The sequence below is a fragment of the Macaca nemestrina genome, chromosome 3, assembly GCF_043159975.1.
Source record: "Macaca nemestrina isolate mMacNem1 chromosome 3, mMacNem.hap1, whole genome shotgun sequence".
Classification (NCBI taxonomy): domain Eukaryota; kingdom Metazoa; phylum Chordata; class Mammalia; order Primates; family Cercopithecidae; genus Macaca; species Macaca nemestrina.
In genome coordinates this window covers 141,299,779-141,322,078 of record NC_092127.1, presented here as the reverse complement: position 1 = coordinate 141,322,078, position 22,300 = coordinate 141,299,779, and the positions used below count along the sequence as shown (strand labels likewise).

Sequence of the window (22,300 nt, the reverse complement as noted above, 5' to 3'; positions counted from 1 at the left end):
ACTCTGAATGATACATGCATGGCCATCCTGGCTTTACAAGTGAGGAAACTAAGGTACAGAAAGAGTAAGTGACTTGCTCCCTCACATATCATACTACAGTCAACTGATGGGCAGGAAATAAGCCTAGAAAACTTTCTTCAGATCCTGCAACCTCATCACTGAGGTGAACACAGTTGACTCTTATCGTTGGAGGACACATTGACAACATATTAATAACACTGATTTCAGCTGACGTTTCTCTGAAGCGTCCAGAGCTTTACAGTTATTGTCACTGAGTAGTATTAAAACAAGTATCATTTATTTATTCTCTAAATGCTTATTGAACACTTACTATCTGCTCTTCACTGGCAACTCACCATGCCAATGCAGTTATTAGTAACTAATTTTTATTGAGTTAAATTTTTCACATGCTTTATTTCATTTAATCCTTGCACATATTTAAGGTAGGTGCTGTTATTGTCAGCTAAAGAATTGAATTGTATGGAGGTTATTTGTCAAACACTGTTATCTACGCTGCTGTCGTAAGTGGTGAAGCCAGGATTTGAACCCAGTTTGATATGACCCCAAAATTAATGTTTTAAAGACAAAGTAAAATTGTGGGTTATCCATAATTTTAAATTACAATTAAATTTAATTGGGCATTAAATTGGGGAAATGGAAAAAGGGGAAGGTACATGGAAGAAAGGTCTGAACTACTGTACGCTATTTTAAAAATTTCCTCAATACATTTTTACAAATAGGCTAGAGAATCTCCTATTCAACATCTTCATTTGCCGTTTTTGCAGCTCCTGATTTATAGACCAAACATTCTATTACTCTAGAGTGAAGTGTACAAACCTGCTGTTTTGGCAGCTCACCAACCACAGAGCCCGGGACTCTCTGCAGCTGGCTATTTTTCTCTTCTTTCGATCTTCAGGGACTAAACTTAGTGCTTAATGAGACGACATGGATGCACTCAATTCTGCAGGTGATCCATGTCAGAGCTAACGCACATTCGTGTAAATGAAGATGGTCCCAGGAATCCAGAGAAACCAGATGATTCAATTAAATATTCTACATGTTTCCTTAAGAAGGAGTTTACAGTGACAGTAAGATGCCTGAACTACGACAAACCTTCTATAGAAGACGTTTCCAACAGTTTAGATTTGGTCATTTTATGCTGAAGCAAGTTAAGTAGATTTTGCCGTTGGGATGAGAAGCCATGGGATCCACTTTGAACTTGACATGCCACCTTGTGGAAATTGGAGGCAATAAAAAATGTGGCCATTGAATACTACTCTATGATAATTGTATGATACAGGCTAACATTTATTGAGGGTTTACTATGTGCTATGCACTATGTGGAACACCTTTTAAGTGTTACTTATCAAAACAATCTTATGAGGTAGGTACTATTGTTCTCATTTTAAAGAGGAGTATGTGGCTTAGAAAGGTAATTGCCTGAAGTCCGATGCATAAAAGGCAAAACGGATGTTCGTAGAAGGGTTAGAGGGTTATCTCAGTGTGGCTTTTTTTTTTTTTTTTTTTTTTTTGTCTGCAGAATTATCTCACGTGATCACTAGTCTCTTCAAGTTCTCACCTTCTTCATCCTTTCTCATGCACAGATAAGGTTTTTTGTTTTTGTTTTGTTTTTGAGACAGGGTCTTGCTCTGTCACCCAGGCTGGAGTACGCTGGTGCGATCGTGGCTCACTGCAACCTCAAACTCCTGGGCTCAAGTGATCTTCCCACTTCAGCCTCTTGAGTAGCTAAGACTATAGGTGCACACCACCATGCCCAGCTAATTTTTAAATTGTTTGTAGAGGCGGGTCTCCTTTTGTTTCCTGGACTGGTGTCAAACTCCTGGGCTCAAGTGATCCTCCTGCCTCAGCCTCCCAACATGCTGGGATTTGATGTGTGAGCCACTTTGCCCAGCCACAGATAAGTTTTAAAGTCCAGATGACCTGGATCTTAAGCCTTGGCTTTCCCCCTGTGTAACCCTGGGCTAGATACTTAACCTGAGTCTCATTTTCCTCATCTGCAGAACAGGGGAAATATTGACACACGTAACCATGCTCTGTTTCAGAAAGTACTTAATACATAAGTGGTGTAACAACTCTGAGGATAAATGAGATCTAAAATAAAGATTCACTGTATTAAATGCCTTTTATGTGCTGAGCACAGTTCTAATCTAAGCACTAGGCATCGAAGATAACAGTGGCCCTGGGATGGGATAAATTCTAAGGCAAAATAGTAGTTAAGAGCCTGGACACTGGAGTTGGACTACCTGGCTCTTACAGTGATATGTTACTAATTTCTCTAAGCTTCCATTTCTATATCTGAGTTAGTATCTACATGGAAGGTCCCTTGAGGATTAACAAATTAAAATATACTACACTGTTTAACATAGTACCTCATACATAGTAAGCACTCAATGAGTATTAACACTGATTTAATGCTTCGTGATATACTTACTCACTACATCACTTACACCAAAATCATGAAGGCATACTTGACTGACACTTGCTTACTTTGAATACCATGTTTACTCAATTTTGTCTCCCAAATATTTAAGTAGTTTTTTTTCATTATCTCCTGTCATCATCTTAGTTATGACTGACATTTATAATATTGATTACAGAACTAACTTGCCAAATGGGCTCCCTGACTCAAGCAATCCTCCCACCTCAGCCTCCCAAGTAGCTTGGACTACAGGTGTGTGCCACCATGCCAGGCTAATTTTTGTATTTTTGTCAGAGACAGGGTCTCACTAGGTTGCCCAGGCTGGTCTCGAACTTCTGGGCTCAAGCAATCCGCCTGCCTCAGCCTCCCAAAGTGCTGAGATTACAGGCATGAACCACTGCACATGGCCAGTATGATCGTTTCTATTCTGGTCCAGGAAAATAACTCTAAATGGAATTTTTTTCACCTCTTCTATTTCATATCAGTCAAGGTATTTCATATTAGGTCCCACTCAAAGATAGCATGAGGGATTCTTTAAATGCATAGTTTTGCCAACTCAAGAGAAAAGGAAACCTTAGAGGCTTGATTCTAAATGCCCATTCTGGGAAAGTAGTATTTAGCATGAAGCAACCATAATTCATGCTTGCCATTCAGACAGGAAGTGGTTAGATTAATCTTTCAGCAGATGTTTTCTGAAAGCTGAAATAACTTCTCATGCATTGCCACTCCTGTAGCTTGATCACAACTAGAAAGGGTAGGCCAGGTCACATACATCTTCATCTTACTCGTTTCTTAAAGAAAAGTGTGATTAACAAGGTGATAAACTGAAGCAGCAACAGCTTCTATATAGAAACATGTTTTAAAATATTAGTTGTTGGCACCAGGCATCAAACAATGTTGGCAAGCTCTGAAAGCAAACAAACAAATTACTTTTAACAAAAGCAACAATTTTTATTATCTTGCTTTATATTTAATGGATTAGAACTATAAAAAGATTCTTACTTTGTAAGCAGAAATATAAGTTGGATAGTATTTGCAGATCCTTAATACCATTTTAAATTTCATTTATGACCCGCTACATTATAAATGAGATGCTCTAAAATAATAATCGTTTTTGTTGTTGTTATAGAACAATGAGAATTCCTGTTAGGAACACAGGTTACTGTTTACATTTGCTTGTTCTCTTAAATAGTATGAGAAAGAAGTAAGGTGGAGCTGTTGGGAAAGCCCATCGTGGACCTTTGGAGATTATCTTCTTGGTTCAGTCATCTCCACCACAGATTTTTAAGAGTGTGATTTCATAGTCTCCAGAAGTATCCGACTGCAAAGAACAAAATAAATGAAGAACAAACACAGTATAAATAGTGGGAGACCATAAATGAATCAAATCCTATAGCACTAGGGAATTCACCTGGGTGTGAGACTCATGAGCTATACCATTTAGTAAAATGTACCTGCAATTCTATCAGTCATTCATACCTGAGTGCAATTATGTTCTGACCAGGATCTTCTTCACAGTAAATAACATTTAGATTCTTCTTGATATATTGTAGTTACATGTCAATTTGGGTTTAATAAAATAAGATTGCATCACTTACATAACATCAATTTCTAAAAAAATTCAAAAGATTATAGTTTTAATAATATTTATCAAACACTTGCTATTCAAAAGGCTTAATGTGTATTAGCTACTTTAACCCTTTTAAAAGCTCTCTGCAATAGGTACTATACATATCCCCCATGTAATAGATAAGTAAAATGAGAAAAACAGGTTAGGAAACTTGCCCCAAATCTTATTGAGAATAAGTGACAAAAGCAGGATTTGAATCCCTGTATCCTGGCTCCTTAATACCCTGCTACACTGCCTGACTTAGGAAAGTGAAATGAACCACATTTTTAAAGAATATGTTTGTCAGTTCCTTTTCCCAAGGCCAACCAAAAATAGATTGTTGTTCAGAAAAGATACCGTGTGAGGTTGAGGCTTAAAGGGCAAAGATAGCAAGTTTGTAACACAAAAGACTTCATAAGAGGTAAAACTTGGCTTTCAACCTGGATTGTGTAAGATGCTCACATTATTTTTATTTTATTTGAGGCAACCCAACCAGTGAGCACTTTTTATCACTTAAGTTTCATATTTGAAACAGCTGTCACTGGGGTAAATATTAGAGTAAGTGGTAATATAAAGGAAGTCTCAGAGAAGGCTCATTTAGTGAAGAAGTTAAGCATTACTTTCATAGTAAGACAGAATAGGCATTTATATATATTGTTCTGTTTTCTTTATTTCTTGTTCATTTGTCTGTTTCACAAAATATATGACTCAATATTCTTCATTTTTGTATAGATTTCAGTTCTTATGCTGTTGGTTTTCCTGTCTTGCTCTGCAATAGCAGAGCTGACAAGTCAACAATGCTCCAGCTTTGTATTAAAAGAGCTCCTTCTAGACATCTCTGATCAGAATTTTAAACAATTAGGCCTTCTATCAGTTAGTCAAGAAAACACATCCAAGTAGCTCAAAGTATATTTCATAGCACTAATGACTTACTTGACCTCTCCACATATCTTACATGGCTCAAAGACATCTCAAACTCAACACATGTAAAGCCAAACTCATAAACTTCCCCCAACTCCCCAAAAAGAAAAGTAAAAAAACCCCTAAAACCTGATCCTCTTGCAAGGAATGGCCCCACTATCTGTTTTCCAAGTTAGGAACTTGAGTGTCATCCTTGCTACCTTCCTTTCCTCACACCAAGATATTATACCAAGTCCCTTAGGTTTTAGCTCCTAAATATCCTTTGAGCCCTTCTTATTCTCCAGAATAAGAAGATCTCACAGGGATCTTTTCATGATCCTGATACTAACTCTTCAAGAGCTCATGCCCAGAACTCTTCAATGGCTTCCCCTTACTCTTAAACTAAAGCCAAAATTCCTTAAACATTGCCAAAAAGATCGTGCATGATCTGGCCCCTACATCCTCATTTTTCATTATGCTTCCTCCACCATGAGGCCTTTCTATTTGTCATTTCTTTTATTAGAATGTTCTATTGGCTCCCTTACCTCCATAACTTTTGCCTTATTAATATCTACTTATTTTCCAGATCTGAATCATGACTTTCTCATAGAAGCCTTTCCTGTAAAAGTCCTCCTATTATAGGATCTTTTAGCACAATGTCGCTTTCCTTTACATTAAACATAGTTGTAATTCCATAAGGACAGAAAATGTCTTCCCCCACCCCATCCCTTTGCTTATAATTATAACCCTGAGCCTAGCACATAATATGCATTTGATAAATATTTTTAATTGAATGAATGAATTTGCTGATTTCAAAGCTCTCTTTCAGCTGAACTCATCTTGCTACTTGGATTTTATTTCTCAATATTCCCCAAGGTGGACCCTCTAATCAAACAAGTGCCTTATTACTTCTTTCCCTCTTGCCTCTTCCCATACCTGTTTCTAGAGCATTTACCTTTAAGACCCTATTGACCTGGGGTCTTAAAGGTAAATGCTCCAGCAGAGTACCTGGCCCATAGGAGACACTCAACACATGCTTGTTGACCTGAAAGGCAGGCTCAAGACCCATTTCTCTAACCCTAAACATCTTTTCTTCTCAATTCTGATATTACTAGCTCTGTACTCAACAGTCTAGTATCTAATTGTATGTTGTTTCAATTATTATCTTCCAATTGTTTCTTTATAGCTACCTCAGGTCTCCACATAGATTATGAGTTGATTGTGAGTGGCTACTATATTTTCCCATAAAAAACTTGGAATTGTGCTATTTATTAAGTAAACACAGAATCTGTCCACCAAGGAAAACTACCAGAAAACATAATTTCATCTAAATTTTCCATAACATCTTCTTAATAAGTAATAAGAGGTACACACTGGTTTTCACCTCTGTTCTTCCTTGTCTTCTCCTTTCCACCAGTCACCCCCTGAGAAAGGTGTCAATGGACAAAGAAATGTCTAAACAATGGGTAGAAGGAAGAAGACAGGCAGGATTATAGGCCGAGATAATATGCAAAATGGAACTCTACCCCCTGAATTTCAAAAACAACCATCTAAAAAGATCCTGTTCATCAATAGCAAAACTATAATGAGATTACTTAATAATATATGTTAGGTAGTAGAAATAAAGAAATCTTATATTATTTCAAATTGCAAACTGAAGTTTTCAGTGATGGATTTTTCTTTTCTATCAACTACAAATAGCTTAAATGTTTTCTAATACAATAAGCCTCAATTACCCAGACCATTGGGGAATGGAGAGCCACTGGTTAATTTAATTTTCTGCTTTGCTGAGGGTGAACTGAAAGCCCTCTTTATGTCTCAACCTTGTTACTGACAATCTTTAGAAAATGTGTGAGTCTATTTTTCTGCCTTAGTAGCTACAATATGGTTAACGTTATTGAATCTTTCTCTGATGATTGAAACTATTGTGATGTGTCAGGACTGATTCAAATAGAATTGAGTGTGAGCAGTTGATGCAATTTGTGCTAAGCCCCAGGCACAGTCTGAGAACTGCCTTTTTGAGTAAGTTCCTGATTTCAACTTATTCATGCATCTCAGCATCTCTTTCTGTAAAAGTTTAGTGCAAAAACAAAAACTCTGATTAAAAAGAGAAAGATTTTAGTGAATGAATCTAGTTAACTGATTGATGTTCATTCATTCATTCATTCATTCATAAGCCATTTGTAAAGTCAGAGGCAGGAACCTTCCCAAGATAGCTGCAGAAAGACCCAGGTTAATATTTATGCCTGGTCAAGGGTGGCTATTGCGGGTAGGGCCATAGTGAAGGTTGGACCAAAGACTCCAGCTGCTGGCAGTGACACTGGAATGTGGTCTAAGCCAGGTGTCCCCAGGGGCCATCGCTGGGTGTAAGCTCCCTCACAGAAGTAGGGCTCCAGCCTTGTAGGGGCTTGAGAGAGGGTGCTGCTGGGAGCTACCCAGGATGTCCATGGTGCATAATGATCCACAGCTTAGGGTATCTAATCAGCATAGACTCCATTCCCAGTTTTGGACCCTCAGTGCTCAGAGCAAACACTCTCTGCTTGGCTGCTGCTTCCCTCTTCATCCTGGATCGCCTTCTAGGACCCAACTCTCAGCTTAGACCTTGGAGAGTCTACCTGGGTCCAACACTCTCTAGTGCTGATTTCCCCGAGACATTCAAGGGTAGATGGAGCAGCAAAGAGATGGAGAGGTCTGCATAGTCTGCAAGTCCTCTGTGAAGACAGCCCTAAGCCTATCTTTACCCCTGGTCAGTGTGGCCTTGGAGGCGAGGACTGTGGATTGCTCCACTCACCAATCTCAGCTTACACTTTGTTCCAGGGAACCAGCTTGGACTAACACTATCACTCATTTACTAGAGACTTTCATAGGTGGTCTGGAGCACGGAGGTAGAAAAGTAAATCAATGGAAGGCTGCTGAGCAGGTGCGGGGCTAGCTCCTTAGTTCACCACTAACTAGTTGCCATCTTCCTGTTGGGACTATGATTTTTGAACCATGAGCTTAAGGTACAGAAGCCTCTTGTACAATTTGTCAGCCTTACTGCCTTATTAATTCAAATAATTTGTAACTTATTTGAAGTTTCTATGTATAATATATCAACTGAGATCTGAAAACAATGAAAATGGTTTTCATGCTTTAAAACAGAAAGGAAGGAGCCCATTTTAGGAAGATGCTTATCCAGAATGAAAGAAACAGAAGGGACTAGATTTTTTAAAAAATAAAAAAAACTGTAAAAATTGATAAATTTAATTAAACAAGATGTGCACCCTCTGCTTGGAAAAAAATACATTCGGCCAAGTCAAAGGACAAAGAACGGACTGGGAAATATGACCAGACAAAAGGTTAGTCTACCTTATGTGTAAAAGGTCTTAGAAACTGACCAAAAAGAACAAAAACCCAAAAGAATGTGGACAAAGAATGTAAAAAGACAGATCACAGAAAGAGAAATACAAATGTTATTTAAAACATGAAAATACACTCAGTCTCACTTATACTAAGAAAAATGTATATTACAACTACACTGAGATACAATTCCTCAGCTATCAGACTATGAAAACCCAAAAGTTTATCTATAGTCCCAGCTACTTGGAGGCTAAGGCAGGAGGATTGCTTGAGCCCGGAAGTTCTAGGCTACAATGTATTATGATCACACCTGTGAACAGTCACTGCACTTCAGCCTGGGCAACAGAGCAAGACCCCATCTCTAAAAAATGTTTTAAAAACCCAAAAGTTTGAAAATACCCTCTGTGCCAAGGCTATGGAGAAAGAAAGACTCATACATTCCTCATGGAATTGCAAAATGGAATTCGATTGGTAATATTTGTCAAAATTTTAAATGCATTTACATCTATCTAAGCAATCCTACTTCTGAGAATTCATAAAGATACATTCGTACCTGAGGAAGTGGTGTATGCATTATACAACATTGTTTGTAATAGCAATAAACTGGAAGCCTGTTTGCTATGGTAGTACAAATACACAAACAATGGAATGATATACAGCTATTAAATAAAATGAGAAAGTTTCCTATATACTGAAATGAGAAGCACTCTAAGCTGCAGAACCATGCTGTCTCATGTAAAACAGAAAGGAAATTTAAAATACATATTTTTCTTTACTTACATTGTCATAAAGACTGAAATAAATACATACGGTACAATATAAAAACAGGTAAACAATTTGCATATGTAATTCACAGAAGAAGAAAAATTAGTGGCTAGTACACCAAAAAAAATATTGAGTGTCTATTATATGCCTGGGATTTTAGAGCTGAAAATAAGGGACACTGCAGCTACTGTTTTAAGCTCAGACAACACATGTATGCATTGACAAGGAGAGAGAAATCTAAGTCATATATCTTTATATTTTAAGGAATATAAGAGTAAGGAGATGGGTAGAGAAGGGCAAAATATGTTTTGCTATTTTTAAAAGTAGACTTACTTTAATTGCTGAATACAGGGAATAGCCATAATGCTTCTTGAACTCTATTCGAATGTCCAAAAGGTCAATTTCTGATCTGGACACCATTATTCGGTTCAGAGTAAACTCATCAGTTCCAGCACCCTGTTAAGAAATGCAGGTGTTCACAATACAAATGTCATTGGTCACCAAGCAACATGGAGATTTATATTTATAAGAATCAGATAATGGTGTGCAAAATATTCAACTACAGTGATTCTTATTCATTATCAAACTTATCATTCATTATTCAAGAAATATTTGTTGAGCACCTACTCTGTGCCAGCATCATGCTAAATGCTGCAAAACAGAGATAAGATACCCATGTTAAGCTTCCAGTTTTGTAAAGAATACAGGCAAGAAAGTAAGCCATTGCACAACAGTCTGACATGTTGAAAATATTGGGTACCATGGGAGCATACTTCAGGGGGGCCTAAGAAACATTAGGGATTAGGATAAGTCTGAGAAAGTGACATTTAAGCAAGGACTAAACAGTCAACAAGGGGAAGGAGTAGGTTCATGCAGGGAGGATAGAAAGGTCCTGTAGAGGAAATAGCAGGTGTGAAGGTTTAGGGCAAGAAAGAATGCCACGTTCAAGGATACATAAGTAACAAATAGGGATAACAAGAAAAGTGTCTGGAAAGGCCAGACCTTGTTAACCATGAAATGAAATTCCGACTTTATCCTAAGTGTGGAGAGCTACTGTAATATTTTAAACATCAGAATGTTGAGATCAGATCAAATTCGTGGTTTCAGAAAATCACTTTGACTGCAGCATGAGAAACAGATTGCAAGGTAGGAGTAGAGTGAAGATAAGGGAGTAAGACTGAGGCTTTGAGACTCATCTTGAGGAGACTGAGTAATTAAGGAAAGAGATGACTGTGGCCATCCCTAGAATAAAGGCAGTAGGGATGGAGAAAATGGGAAGATTTGAGAGTTGCTTATGTAAATGGATTGACAAAATATAATGAGGTATCACTACAGGATAATGAAAAAGAGAGATAGCGTAAAATTTCTAGCTGAGCAGTTAGGTGGATTTTGACCTAATGATGGCCAACATACTAAATGATATTCCATTCATCTATGTCCAGCAAATGCTTATGAGCATCGACTATAGCCAGGCATTATTCCATGTGCTGTGCATACGGTGGTGAACAGAACAGATTATATCTCTGTCTGCGTGGACCTTATGTTCTAGTAGATGGAGACAGACAGTAAAGCAAATTAACTATTGCTTAAGTAAATAGTGATCAGAAATATGAAGAAAATAAAGCTGGAAATGGCGTGGAGAGTGACTGAAAGGGAACCAACTGGCCTGGTATAGTTAGGGGAGACCTCTCTCAGGAGGACAGCTGAGACCTGAAAGATGAGAAGGAGTCAGCTAGGGAAAGATCTAGAGGAGGAGCATTCCAGAGAAGGAATGGATGCAAAGACTGTGATGTGAGAATAGACTTGCCACAGTTGAGGAATGGAAAGAAGCCTGGGGTGGCTGAGGCATAGTCAACAAGGCTGGGGAGTAATGGTATGACTTCAGAGAGTTGGGCAAATTCCTGTTGGGGCCATTCTCTGGGATGACTGAACAGGGGAAGGGGAGCAGATCTGGGGCTGGGTGACTTGAGGGAAAGGATGTGTTCACTTGGGATATAACTTTGAAGGTACATGCGGGACTGCAGAAAATGGCCAGTAAAGAGATCGAGGTAAGCATCTTCTGTGCACAAGGCCCTGGCCTAGGGTCTGAGGATAAACAAGAGCCTGTACTCATGGAGCTCATCATCTGGCAGTAAAGACAGACAAGCAAACACAGGGTTACGGCATCATTAAAGGCCGCCCACTCAGCTGGGTTTATTTTAAGTAAGGCAGCTTGAGAGGCCACGGGATCTACTGGGTCTCAAGTTTGAGGTTTGGCATTCTAAAACAAGTTTTACTGCCTGCACTTACTGTGAAGTGGCGAAAATAATGTGGTCAATACTTTCCTGTATCTATCTCTATATGGATTAGAATACTATTAACCTATGAGACAAATTAGTAGACAAATTAGCTACTGTAGAAAACTAATCTAAGTGGAAAAGAAATATGACATTCTATCAACATTAAGTCATATTTTTACCTTCTCATTTTCTTTTTTTTCTTTTTCTTTTTTTTTTTTTGAGACAGAGTCTCACTCTGTCACCCAGGCTGGAGTGCAGTGGCACAATCTCAGCTCACTGCAACCTCTGCCTCCTGGGTTCAAGCAATTCTCTGCCTCAGCCTCCCAAGTAGCTGGGATTACAGGTATCTGCCACCACGCCCAGCTAATTTTTGTATTTTAAGTACAGACGGGGTTTCACTATGTTGGCTAGGTTGGTCTTGAACTCCTGACCTTGTGATCCACCCGCCTGGGCCTCCCAAAGTGCTGGGATTACAGGCGTGAGCCACCACACCCGGCCTGTCTTCTCATTTTCTATTTAAAATAGAGGATGAACTTTTAAAATCTAAAATTATACATAAATTTTCATCTTTCATACAAGTGGAATATTAGCATTTACTGCAACTTGTCATATTAGAGAAAATGAGACTGTTTTAGCTAAATACAAATCAAGTTATACCTACTTAGAAAAAAAATTATTTCATAAATCCAGGTCTGTTTATTTTGAAGAGAAAATCAAGTGTCTGTGTAAAGAGTGTACTGTACTATACCTTGATTTGCTGTAATATAATTTATCTTAAAATGTTCAAATTACATTAAAATAACTAATTTTTAAATATTTGTTCTACTATTTGCATACTTCCCCAAGGGAATTAAGGGACGCTAAGAATGCACACGAATTTTCCAGACCAACCTTCAAAGCTCGATGCAGTCTTTCTGCTAAAAAGGCCGGCGTGTTCCTCACACAATGCACTGTCATAAAAAGCAAAGTAATGTTCAGCTCCACGGAATAGAAATTGGGTTAATCTATAGTAAGTAACACGTTTTTTAAAAAGATTCTTTGGACTGTCATACCATTCTACCCCCTCCCCACAACTGGCTTTTACTTGGAATGAAAGAAAGGCTGCTTACCCTGATTTTCAAAGCCTTTTAACGTCATATTTGCACAGAACTTTAGCACAGTAATTATCTCCAGCCATGGGGAAAATAAAATTACCTGCCAAAGAAACTCCCACAGCGACTGACTCATCTCTGGATCCCAGACACATCGAACACCTACGCTTTCACTGATAACTCCCTAGGGTGCGACACTGCTCAGCTACTAACATCTCGGGCTACTGATGAACAACTCGGGCCTGACAACTGCAGCGATGTTGCTCCAAATAACTCATTAGGCACGAAGGGGCACTGGAGTTCCATTTAAAAGCAATTTTTCCCATGGAAAGAATTTTCTTTTAAATAACTGGAGTAGAATTTACAGGCTGGTTAGAGTGACTCCATTAGAACAAGTACCTGTCATCTAAATTCAGTTGCCTAAAAAAAAAAAAAAAATACAATCTTCCAATTCTTTATTTTGAAATAACAAGAAAAGCAGAAATAAAACAAGAAAAAGGAAACTGACAAAAATGCAAGACTAAATGATCTTTTAAACAAAACGAAAATAGGAATAGAAAAGTCTGTAGGGAACAAAACCTATTTACAGCAACACAATTATTTTCCTAATCTTACATCTGATCTCTACGTAGGAATCCAACCAAAAGTGAATGGATTTTATAATGAATTTTGGAGCTCAGAACAAGAATAACTGACTTTCACATCGTGGCTTATAGACTCTCCTAAGGAAAGCTAAAAGACTTTTGGCTTTTGTAAGTGATTTAAGGGAAATAGAAGGAGAAATGTATTAGAAACCCAAACACGGCATTTAGAATAAAACTGTTACATGAAGTTCTCTGACAAGAAACCAACCATTTAAACTAGTAAACTCACATTCAAGTAAGCCATAATAGCCTGATACAAAATAATGATGCCCACTTTCATCCTATTAAGCTTTTCAGTCACCTCCCTGCCAACTAGATTCGTACAATCCCTTCACGATCCTTTCTTCCCTTTAGCTTGCCTTCTGCTTTATGTTCTTACCTACTAGATTTGTTCTTTGTATCTGAAAGTTTTGGAAGGTGGCAGTATGTTTTAGTGGGAAGGAGGCTTCACCACCCAGCACCATAGGCAGGAAAGCTTGGGAGTCCGTTAGAGTTAATTACCATGACCAAGTATTCATAATTGCCCATTCCCTACCCTATTCATTGTCTTGACCACACTTTCGTCAGGCCTCTCTCCTCCCACAGGTTCCTGAACTCTGGCTTGTCCCCAGTCCCGAGCAAGCCCTAAAATGCAGAACATGCCTCTGTTGCAGCTTATCTTGAGAGTCCAGCTGTCCACCGCCAGACGTGTTTCCTGTCAATCCCCAACGATCACACCCTCGTGCTTGCCCAACATTAAAAGTTGCTGCTAAGACTTTTCTGTTGGATTTGGAAACTTTTGCACATTTTTTCCCCCTGTCTTTTAGAGACACCCAGCCGAGTCTTGCATGTTTCTGAAATCAACATGTTCTCTCTATTGAAATAGTTTTTCTGAATAAAGCCTCTCCTTACTTAAGGCTGGATTTGTTTTTATTTGGCAGCTAGTATGCTCCTATTACACGATTCTAAGATGACACAGCTCAGATGGTTTTTCATGTCAAAAACTATGTGTTGACCATTGTATTGGATTCCTTGTGTATGAAATATGCAGAGTAGGCAAATCTATAGAGACAGAAAGTAGATTAATGATTACAGGAGCCAGGGGGTGGGGAGGATTGGAGAGTGACTGTCAATAGTTACAGGGTTTCTTATGAGGCTGATTAAAATGTCCTAAACTTAGATTGTGCTGATGGTTGCAAAACCTTGTGACTATATTAAAAAGCATTGAATTGCACACTTTGAATGGATGAATTTTATGGTCTGTAAGTTATATCTCAATTAAAAATTTTAAAGACTGGTTTATTCCAATGGTAGACTGAAACAGAAAATGAAAGTGTGACATATTTTGAACTTCAGTTGAATTATAAGGTCTTTTTTAACATGATAAAATAATGTGTATTATAGCCCAAATGTAATACATAATTCAATGATATATTTCCAACAATTCTCCTTGGCTCAATGAATGAGAGTTTGTACGTCTCAATAAAGTTTTTCAAACATTACGGCTTAGCAAGAACACCAAATGAAAAACAGCAGGCAGAATTAATATAAAGATTAACAATATAGGCCAGGGGTGGTGGCTCAAGCCTGTAATCCCAGCACTTTGGGAGGCTGAGGTGGGTGGATCACTTGAGATCAGGAGTTTGAGACCAGCCTGGTCAACAAGGTGAAACCCTGTCTCTACTAAATATACAAACATCAGCCAGGTGTGGTGGCATGTGCCTGTAATCCCAGCTACTTGGGAGGCTAGAGGCACAAGAACCACTTGAACCCAGAAGGTGGAGATTGCAGTGACCTGAGATTGCGCCACGGCACTCCAGCTTGGGCGACAGAGCGAGACTTCGTCACACACCAAAAAAGAAAGAAAGATTAACAATATAAAATGGAAAAAAAAATTAATCAGTTGTATCATTACCACTGGAACAGTCTGAGAACTAATTATGAAGACTGATCTCAATTCTACTTTTTTAATTGAAGAAGAAGGTTTTCCCTTTCTTAGCCTCCTCGGCCTATCTTTTAGCAATTCAGAGTCAACAGTGAGCTGAGATTGTGGCACTGCACTGTAGCCTGGGTGCCAGAGACTCCATCTCAAAAAAAAAAAAAAAAAAAAGAAAGAAAAGAAAAGCCACTGATATCTTTCATAAATAACCAAATATGGTAGATTACCAAACTGGCTTAGGTCTTAGTTGCGTGTGTGTGTGTGTGTGTGTGTGTAAGTGTGTGTGGTTTTCTATAAAGAGACAAGGTCTTGCTATGTTGCCCAAGCTGGCCTTGAACTCCTGGGCTCCAACAATCCTTCTACCTCAGCCTCCCAAGTAGATAAGACCACAGGTGCACGCCACGGTGCCTTGCCTATGTCTCAGTTTTCAACAAAGCTCAATAAAAATGACAGTAGAAAAAAAATATTTCAGCTCTCAAGAAGTCTACAAGCTAAACACGGTCATAAGACAAATACAAACTTAAAAAGCAAAGTAAGATTTAAAAAGATGGCTGGATGTGGTAGCTCACACCTGTAATCCCAACACTTTGGGAGGCTGAGGTGGGTGGATTGCTTGAGCTTAGGAGTTCACGACCAGCCTGGGCAACATGGTGAAACCCCATCTCTACAAAAAATACAAAAATAGCTGGGCCAGGTGGTGCATGCCTATAGTCTCAGCTACTTGGGAGGCTGAGGTGGGAGGACTGCTTGAGCCTGGGAGGTTGAGGCTGCAGTGAGCTGAGATCACACCACTGCACTCCAGCCTGGGTGACAGAGTGAGATCCTGTTTCAAAAAAGGAAAAGAAAAAAGACTTAAAAAAATAACTTCTTCATGCATTCATTTAACAATATTTGCTGAGTGGATTGTGTGTATCCTGGACCATGATGGGGGCTGTAGGGAGCATAAAAAGATGGATCAGCCAGGATTCTTGCCCAAAAGGAACAGGCCTTGTCACTGAGTGAAAACAAGTGCAGAGTAACTTAGTTTACTAGCACTCGAAGGCTTACCTATGGCCAACAGTAAGTCTTCAAAATGCCCAGATAATTCTCCTTTTATGCTGTCCACAATGTCCTTTTGGCTGATATTTCTGTATTCATCAAATGCTAAAAGGAAGCACCACAAAATTATTTAAAGCAACCCAGTTGAGCACATTTGAATATATTCTAGTTTTTTATTTGATACGCACAAGATCAAGTAGCAAGCTAAAAACCTCCCTCTTTAAACCATGAAAATCTGGGTACAAAAGCTTTTGTTTTTCTTTTGTTCCTTTTTAAGGAAATCATCTACAATAAACCCCAAACATCCCTAGATAATTTTCTTCAATGATCTCTCTCTTTCCCCTTCTCTCAAGCAGTAAGCATTTCAAATAACCTAAATAGTTAAATAATAAATACTTTATCTAGTAAGGTGGGCTATTTTAAATTTTATTTATAGCAGCACCTGGGAAACGATACTATAATCACTAGTCAAATATGTTTTCTCTGGTAAAGAAATCTCAACTCTGAAGACTTCCTTGCACTGAATAAATCATTTCCTAAAGCGGCATGGCCTACTTCACACCTCCCAGAAGGCATCCGAATTTCTTGATCAGTATTTGCCCCAAGCAAAACCTGTACATATGTCACCAAGTATACAGGCATATTTGGTAAGCCAAGTACATTTTCCCCCAATAAAATTTTTAAAAAAGAAATTTTGGAGAGAGACCTAGGGTTATCTGGTTTTTGTTTCTCAAACAAAGACATGAATAAAGCAACTATCACTTACTGTTGTCATTATTTTATAAAACAAATGTGATTTTAATGCCAAAAGTTAAGAAAGAACAATTCCAGAATTTCAAAGTCACAGTAATATCCTTATGTTTACTCATCGTTTCGTCAACTCAGCATAAGCTTGGTCTTGCTGTGTGGCTGTTCTGTAAACTAGCACCTGGAAGCCACAGTCAGAAGATGTTCACCGTAAATGGAGGTTTAGTGTTCTAGGTGCTGTTGCTTCCAGAACAGCTCTAGGAGATGCCATGAGCGAGAGGGTGGGTGCCCACAATTCCATGTAATAGCTGGTCTGATGATAAGAGTCGATCCATTCTACCATTTACCTTCATATCAGAAATAGCTGAAGGTTAATCAGTATTGATGTGTCAACAGAGACTCACCTGCAGTGTCTGGCTTTTCTGGAAGTGGCTAACTAGAGAGAACTGTTAGGTGGAGTGGAAGCAGTTGGGCTTCTCCATGCCACAGGAACAAGCCTTTCTACTCTCACCCTAGAGGTGGCCTCGTTTCTTCTTCCGGCCACCTCCCTCCCCCATCTATTACCTGGTACTCACTAGGTAATCTACTCAGCCTCTACGGAAAAACAAAAGTGTCGTGTCAGTACTTCCTTGAGTTACAATACAGCTTCCCCATTTTGTTTCCTGAAGTGTGAATAAATAAACTGGAACAGACTGCAATTTTAAACTTCATTTTTCTAGATCTTTGTATACTAAATGCAAAAACATTTGTAAAAACAACACACAACACGAAGGATTGTAATGTGAGTTCGTACTTAGTTTTAGTTGAGGAAAGCTCCTTAAACACAGGATCTCAGTGAATTTGTCTTCATCCGTGCCCCATCTGTTCTCACCAGCTTTATAGAGAATCTATTCGCAAGAGAATGTTATTAGAGACACAATTATTTTCTTTTTTTGAGAGGTGACATGAGAAGAATGGGAGCTGTATTTTCGAGGTCAGTGCAATCATCTATTATCAAAGTCTCTCACTTTCGGCAGACTAGAAATCAGTAATTGGGCTGGCAGGAGCTAAGGAGAATGATAACTACCACTGGGGCGGGCAAAAAGTTAGGGTTGGTATCCTCAAGCCTCAGGCTTCTCTTTCAAACAGGCAAAAAAAAAAAAAAAAAAAAAAGCCCCCCCGTTGGTCTATTTTTCTCCTTTTTTCACATAAATGCAAAGGCAGCCACATAGGAGAATAGGTACAGGAAATGTTTTCCCGCTTTGTTACTGACCTGGGCATCTTTTTTGGCCAGATGCTCATCCACTTTCAGACTTTCATCTCTTCTGCCCTAAACAGGGATGACGAAAACAAAGGCCATCCTTTAAAGACAGAAGATTCTAACACACGGTAACTCAACCAGCAAGGGATCTTAGTGGTTTTTTTTCAAGGCAGGACAGGTTGCACAGAAAAATCAGGTACTCTGGGCTCCAGTTCTGTTTCTGCCATTGACTAGTCATGAAATTTTTAGCAAATCACACAATTTTATGGGCCTCAGTTCCCTCCTCTGAAAATTCATATATATATATGAATCTTATACATACATTCATACATATATTCATATATACATCTATTCATATATACATACATTCATATATACATACATTAATATGTATTCATATATACATACATTCATATATATTCATATATACATATATTCATATATACATACATTCATATATTCATATATACATACATTCATATATTCATATATACATACATTCATATATATGAATATATACATATATTCATATATATATATATATTTAGAGACAGGACCTCACTCTCTGTCAGCCAGGCTAGAGTGTAGTGCTGCAAATGTAGCTCACTGTAACCTTGAACTCCAAGGCTCAAGCTATCTTCCCGCTTCAGCCTCCTGGGTAGCTAATGTGACTACAGGTGCACACCACCACACACAGCTAATTTTAAAATTTTTTTTAGAGACGGGAATCTCGCTATGTTGCCCAGGTTGGTCTCAAACTCCTGGCCTCAAGCTGTCCCCCCACCTCAGCCTCCCAAATCTCTGGGAATACAAGTGTGGGCCACTGTGCCCAACCCAACACAGAGGTCTTATGTGGAAGAAAAGACAAGGTACAAACTGGGAGAACATATTTGTAACATACATCCGATAAAGAACTTGTATCCAAAATACATAAAGAACTCTTAAAACTCAATATGAAAATAACAACCCAATTTAAAAATGGTTGAAAGATCTCAATAGGCATCTCACCAAAGACGACACAGAGGTGGCACATGAAAAGACTCTCGACATTGTATGTCATTAGAGAATTACAAATCAAAACAATCAGATGCCACTACACAACCTGTTAGAAGGGCTCAAATCCAAAACACTGACAACACCAAATACTGGTGAGAATGTGGAGCAACAGGAACTCTCATTCACTGCTGATATGAAAGCAAAATGGTGCAGACACCTTGGAAGACAGTTCTGCAGTTTTTTTTTTTAATAAAGCTAAATATCTCTTACTATATGATCAAGCAATTGCACCCCTCGGTACTTAACCAAAAGAATTGAAAACATGTCCACACAAAAACCTCCACATGAATGTTTGCAGAAGTTTTATTTACAACTGCCAAAACTTGGAAGCAACCAAGATGCCTTTCAGCAGGTGAAATAAATATTCTATACATGGAATATTACTCAGTCCTAAAAAGAAATGAACTATCAAGCCATGAAAAGACATAGAGGATCCTTAAAGGCATATAGCCAAGTGAAAGAAGCCAGCCTGAAATGGCTACATACTGTATGATTCCAACTATAGGACATTCTAGAGAGGGCAAAACTATAGAGACAGTAAGATCAGTAGTTGGTGGGGAGGAAGGTATGAACCGCCAGAGCACAGAGGATTTTTAGGACAGTGAAACTACTCTATCATACTGTAATGGTAGACATATGACATTATACATTTATTAAAATCCATAGAACTATATGACAGAAAGAGTGAACCCTAATGTAAACTACAAACTTCAGTTAATAATAATGTATCAATATTCATTCATCAACTGTAACAAATACACATACTAATGCAAGAGTGAGACCTTCTCTCTCTCTCTCTCTAAACAAAACAAAACAAAACAAAACAATTAGCCAAGGTGGTGCTGTGCACCTGTGGTCCCAGCTACTCAGGAGGCTGAAGTGGGAGGACTGCTTGGGTCCAGCAGGTCAAGACTACAGTGAGCTGAGATCACAGCATGTTTCTCCAGCCTGGGCAACAGAGCGAGGTCCTGTCTCAAAATAATAATAATAATAATAATAACGGAAAGGAGAGAGTAGAAGAGGGGCATATCAGAGCTCTCTGTACTTTCTGCTCAATTTCTCCATAAATCTGAAGCTGCTCTAAAAAGTAAAGTTTATTTAAAAAAAAAAAAAAAAAAAAAACCTCAAAGGCCAGGCGCAGTGGCTCATGCCTGTAATCCCAGCACTTTGGGAGGCTGAAGCGGGTGGATTGATTGAGGTCAGGAGTTTGAGACATCCTGGCCAACATGGTGAAACCCTGTCTCTACTAAAATACAAAAATTAGCCAGGTGTGGTGGCATGCGCCTGTAATCCCAGCTACCAGGGAAGCTGAGGCAGGAGATTTGCTTGAACCTGGGAGGCAGAGGTTGCAGTGAGCCGAGATCATGCCACTGCACTCCAGTCTGGATGACAGAGTGAGGCTCTGTCTCAAAAAAGAAAAAAAAAAAAAAAAAGTCCTCAAAAGTCCCCAAACCAACTGTAACATTAAAGGTTCTATGGTTTAAGTGATGTTTGTGTGCGTGTGTGTGTGCGGTGTGTGTGTGTTCATGTACAAATACTTAAGCACATTATAGAAAGACAGGAGACAGAAACAAAACATGGGATTACCTGAATTATTTGGCAAATTACAGGCGAATGAAACATTTAGCTACAATTGTTTAAAATGAATTTGTTCGTATTTTCAAATATTAGGTCCTTGCATGACTGTCTGATTTCTGCCTGGTTTCTTTTCTGTGCTGCTGATACTCTGCTGCTGTTTGCTTTCTTCTGGTTCTCTTTCACTGTACACTCTGCTCCAATGATATAAATGCTGATTATCATTGGTCTTAATATAATACTAACAAACCGCCACCACCCTGTGTTGATCACTAAGTACTTCACATGCTCTCTGTTTCTGTTAATCTTCATAACACCCTATGAGTACTTGGCATTATTAGTATTTTAGTTTTACAGATATGAAAATGAATGCTTTAAGACTTAAAGAACTTGTCCAAATATACAAAGCTAGTAGGCAGCATGAGATTCCAGCCCTGTTTGATTCTAGAACCCTGTGCTAGAGCCCTGCTCTATACTGCCTCCTGTGGGTGGGTGTGTTCATGTCCATACACAAACAGATGTGCACTTATGAATATATACCTCTGAGAGCATATGTCTGCAGCAATGCTTCATAAATTTGGTGTTGTGGGTTCAACCTTCATAAGGTTTTCACATTTAAAGTAATTGAAACCATAATTTAGATAAATTGCTTCCTAATGGCATAATGTCTCACTTTGACAGGTGCTGTTTCAACCATGAGGCTGAGACCATTGTTGGGATTTTCTCACACTTTAGGTGCTATGTAAATCAGCTGAAAGAAAATTGGTGAGATATGGTTTAAATCACTTTCTCTCTTACACATAGCTATGAATATATCTCCTCTTTGACTTTACCATCTTTATGATAAAAGTCATGAGCCTTCTACAAAGAGAAAGCAAGGTGTGGCCTCATTAGGTCACATAGTGATTAATAGTTTGGCAGCTTTTCCAAGGTGGCAAGGCTGAAGTTGCAGCAATCACTTTCTTTTTTTAATCCTGAGACTGATACTCATTTGTTAGTTTAATTCCCATCTCTAAAGACAATTCTTCTGTATCATGCTTCCTATTTAATTTAGAAGCTAACAAAAGAAATATTTATTCTTTGGAGTCCAGAAGAAAATAAACCTGTTCTTTAAAATGGAGACACTTATAATGGAAATAAATATTGTATGTCGGATGATGTATCAGAATGTCTTCTAATGTCAAAATTGTGAAACCTGACCAAAACACCTCCACTTACTGACTCAAATAAGTTTTCTTTGTTGTTACATCATTATGTATGCTTTTATGATCTTGGTTAAACATTACATTGCTTGGTGGCAATGAAAATGTAAAATGAACAAACCATCTCATAAGGAAAATTGTGAACTAATTGTCTCAGTTTGGTTATTTTTAAACTCCCTAAAAATTATTATTGAGCATGCAGATTACTGGGGAGTTAAAAAATAAAAAATAAAACCTTACATCTGCCAAAGTCAACAGAGCTTTCCGGAAGTCACCAGATGTTTCCGAACTAATGTCATCTCCAAGACTCTTCTTGTATACTGAAACCAAATCAGAATGAAATTACGCCTTGACAAACTGAAAAATACGATTATAAAACAGAAAAGTTTAAATGCCAACACTAGCAAAGAATGGGTATGTGATAAGACAAATCTTGCCCTTTAATTTCTTCATGCTC

At 38.4% G+C, this 22,300-nt stretch overlaps 1 protein-coding gene across 1 annotated transcript in view; it reads right to left on the bottom strand.

Moving 5' to 3' along the window:
* Positions 1 to 3,366: 3,366 nt before the first annotated feature.
* Positions 3,367 to 22,300, bottom strand: part of LOC105477236 (annexin A3) — a 61,496-nt gene continuing 42,562 nt past the window's right edge. The window contains exons 7-13 of the mRNA XM_011733636.2: positions 22,084 to 22,163; positions 18,023 to 18,079; positions 17,564 to 17,657; positions 16,033 to 16,128; positions 12,224 to 12,282; positions 9,387 to 9,509; positions 3,367 to 3,761 (exon numbers count right to left, since the gene is read on the bottom strand). Of these exons, the coding sequence (XP_011731938.1) occupies positions 3,702 to 3,761; positions 9,387 to 9,509; positions 12,224 to 12,282; positions 16,033 to 16,128; positions 17,564 to 17,657; positions 18,023 to 18,079; positions 22,084 to 22,163 (569 nt within the window). The 3' untranslated portion in view covers positions 3,367 to 3,701. The remainder of the gene's footprint in view (positions 3,762 to 9,386; positions 9,510 to 12,223; positions 12,283 to 16,032; positions 16,129 to 17,563; positions 17,658 to 18,022; positions 18,080 to 22,083; positions 22,164 to 22,300) is intronic.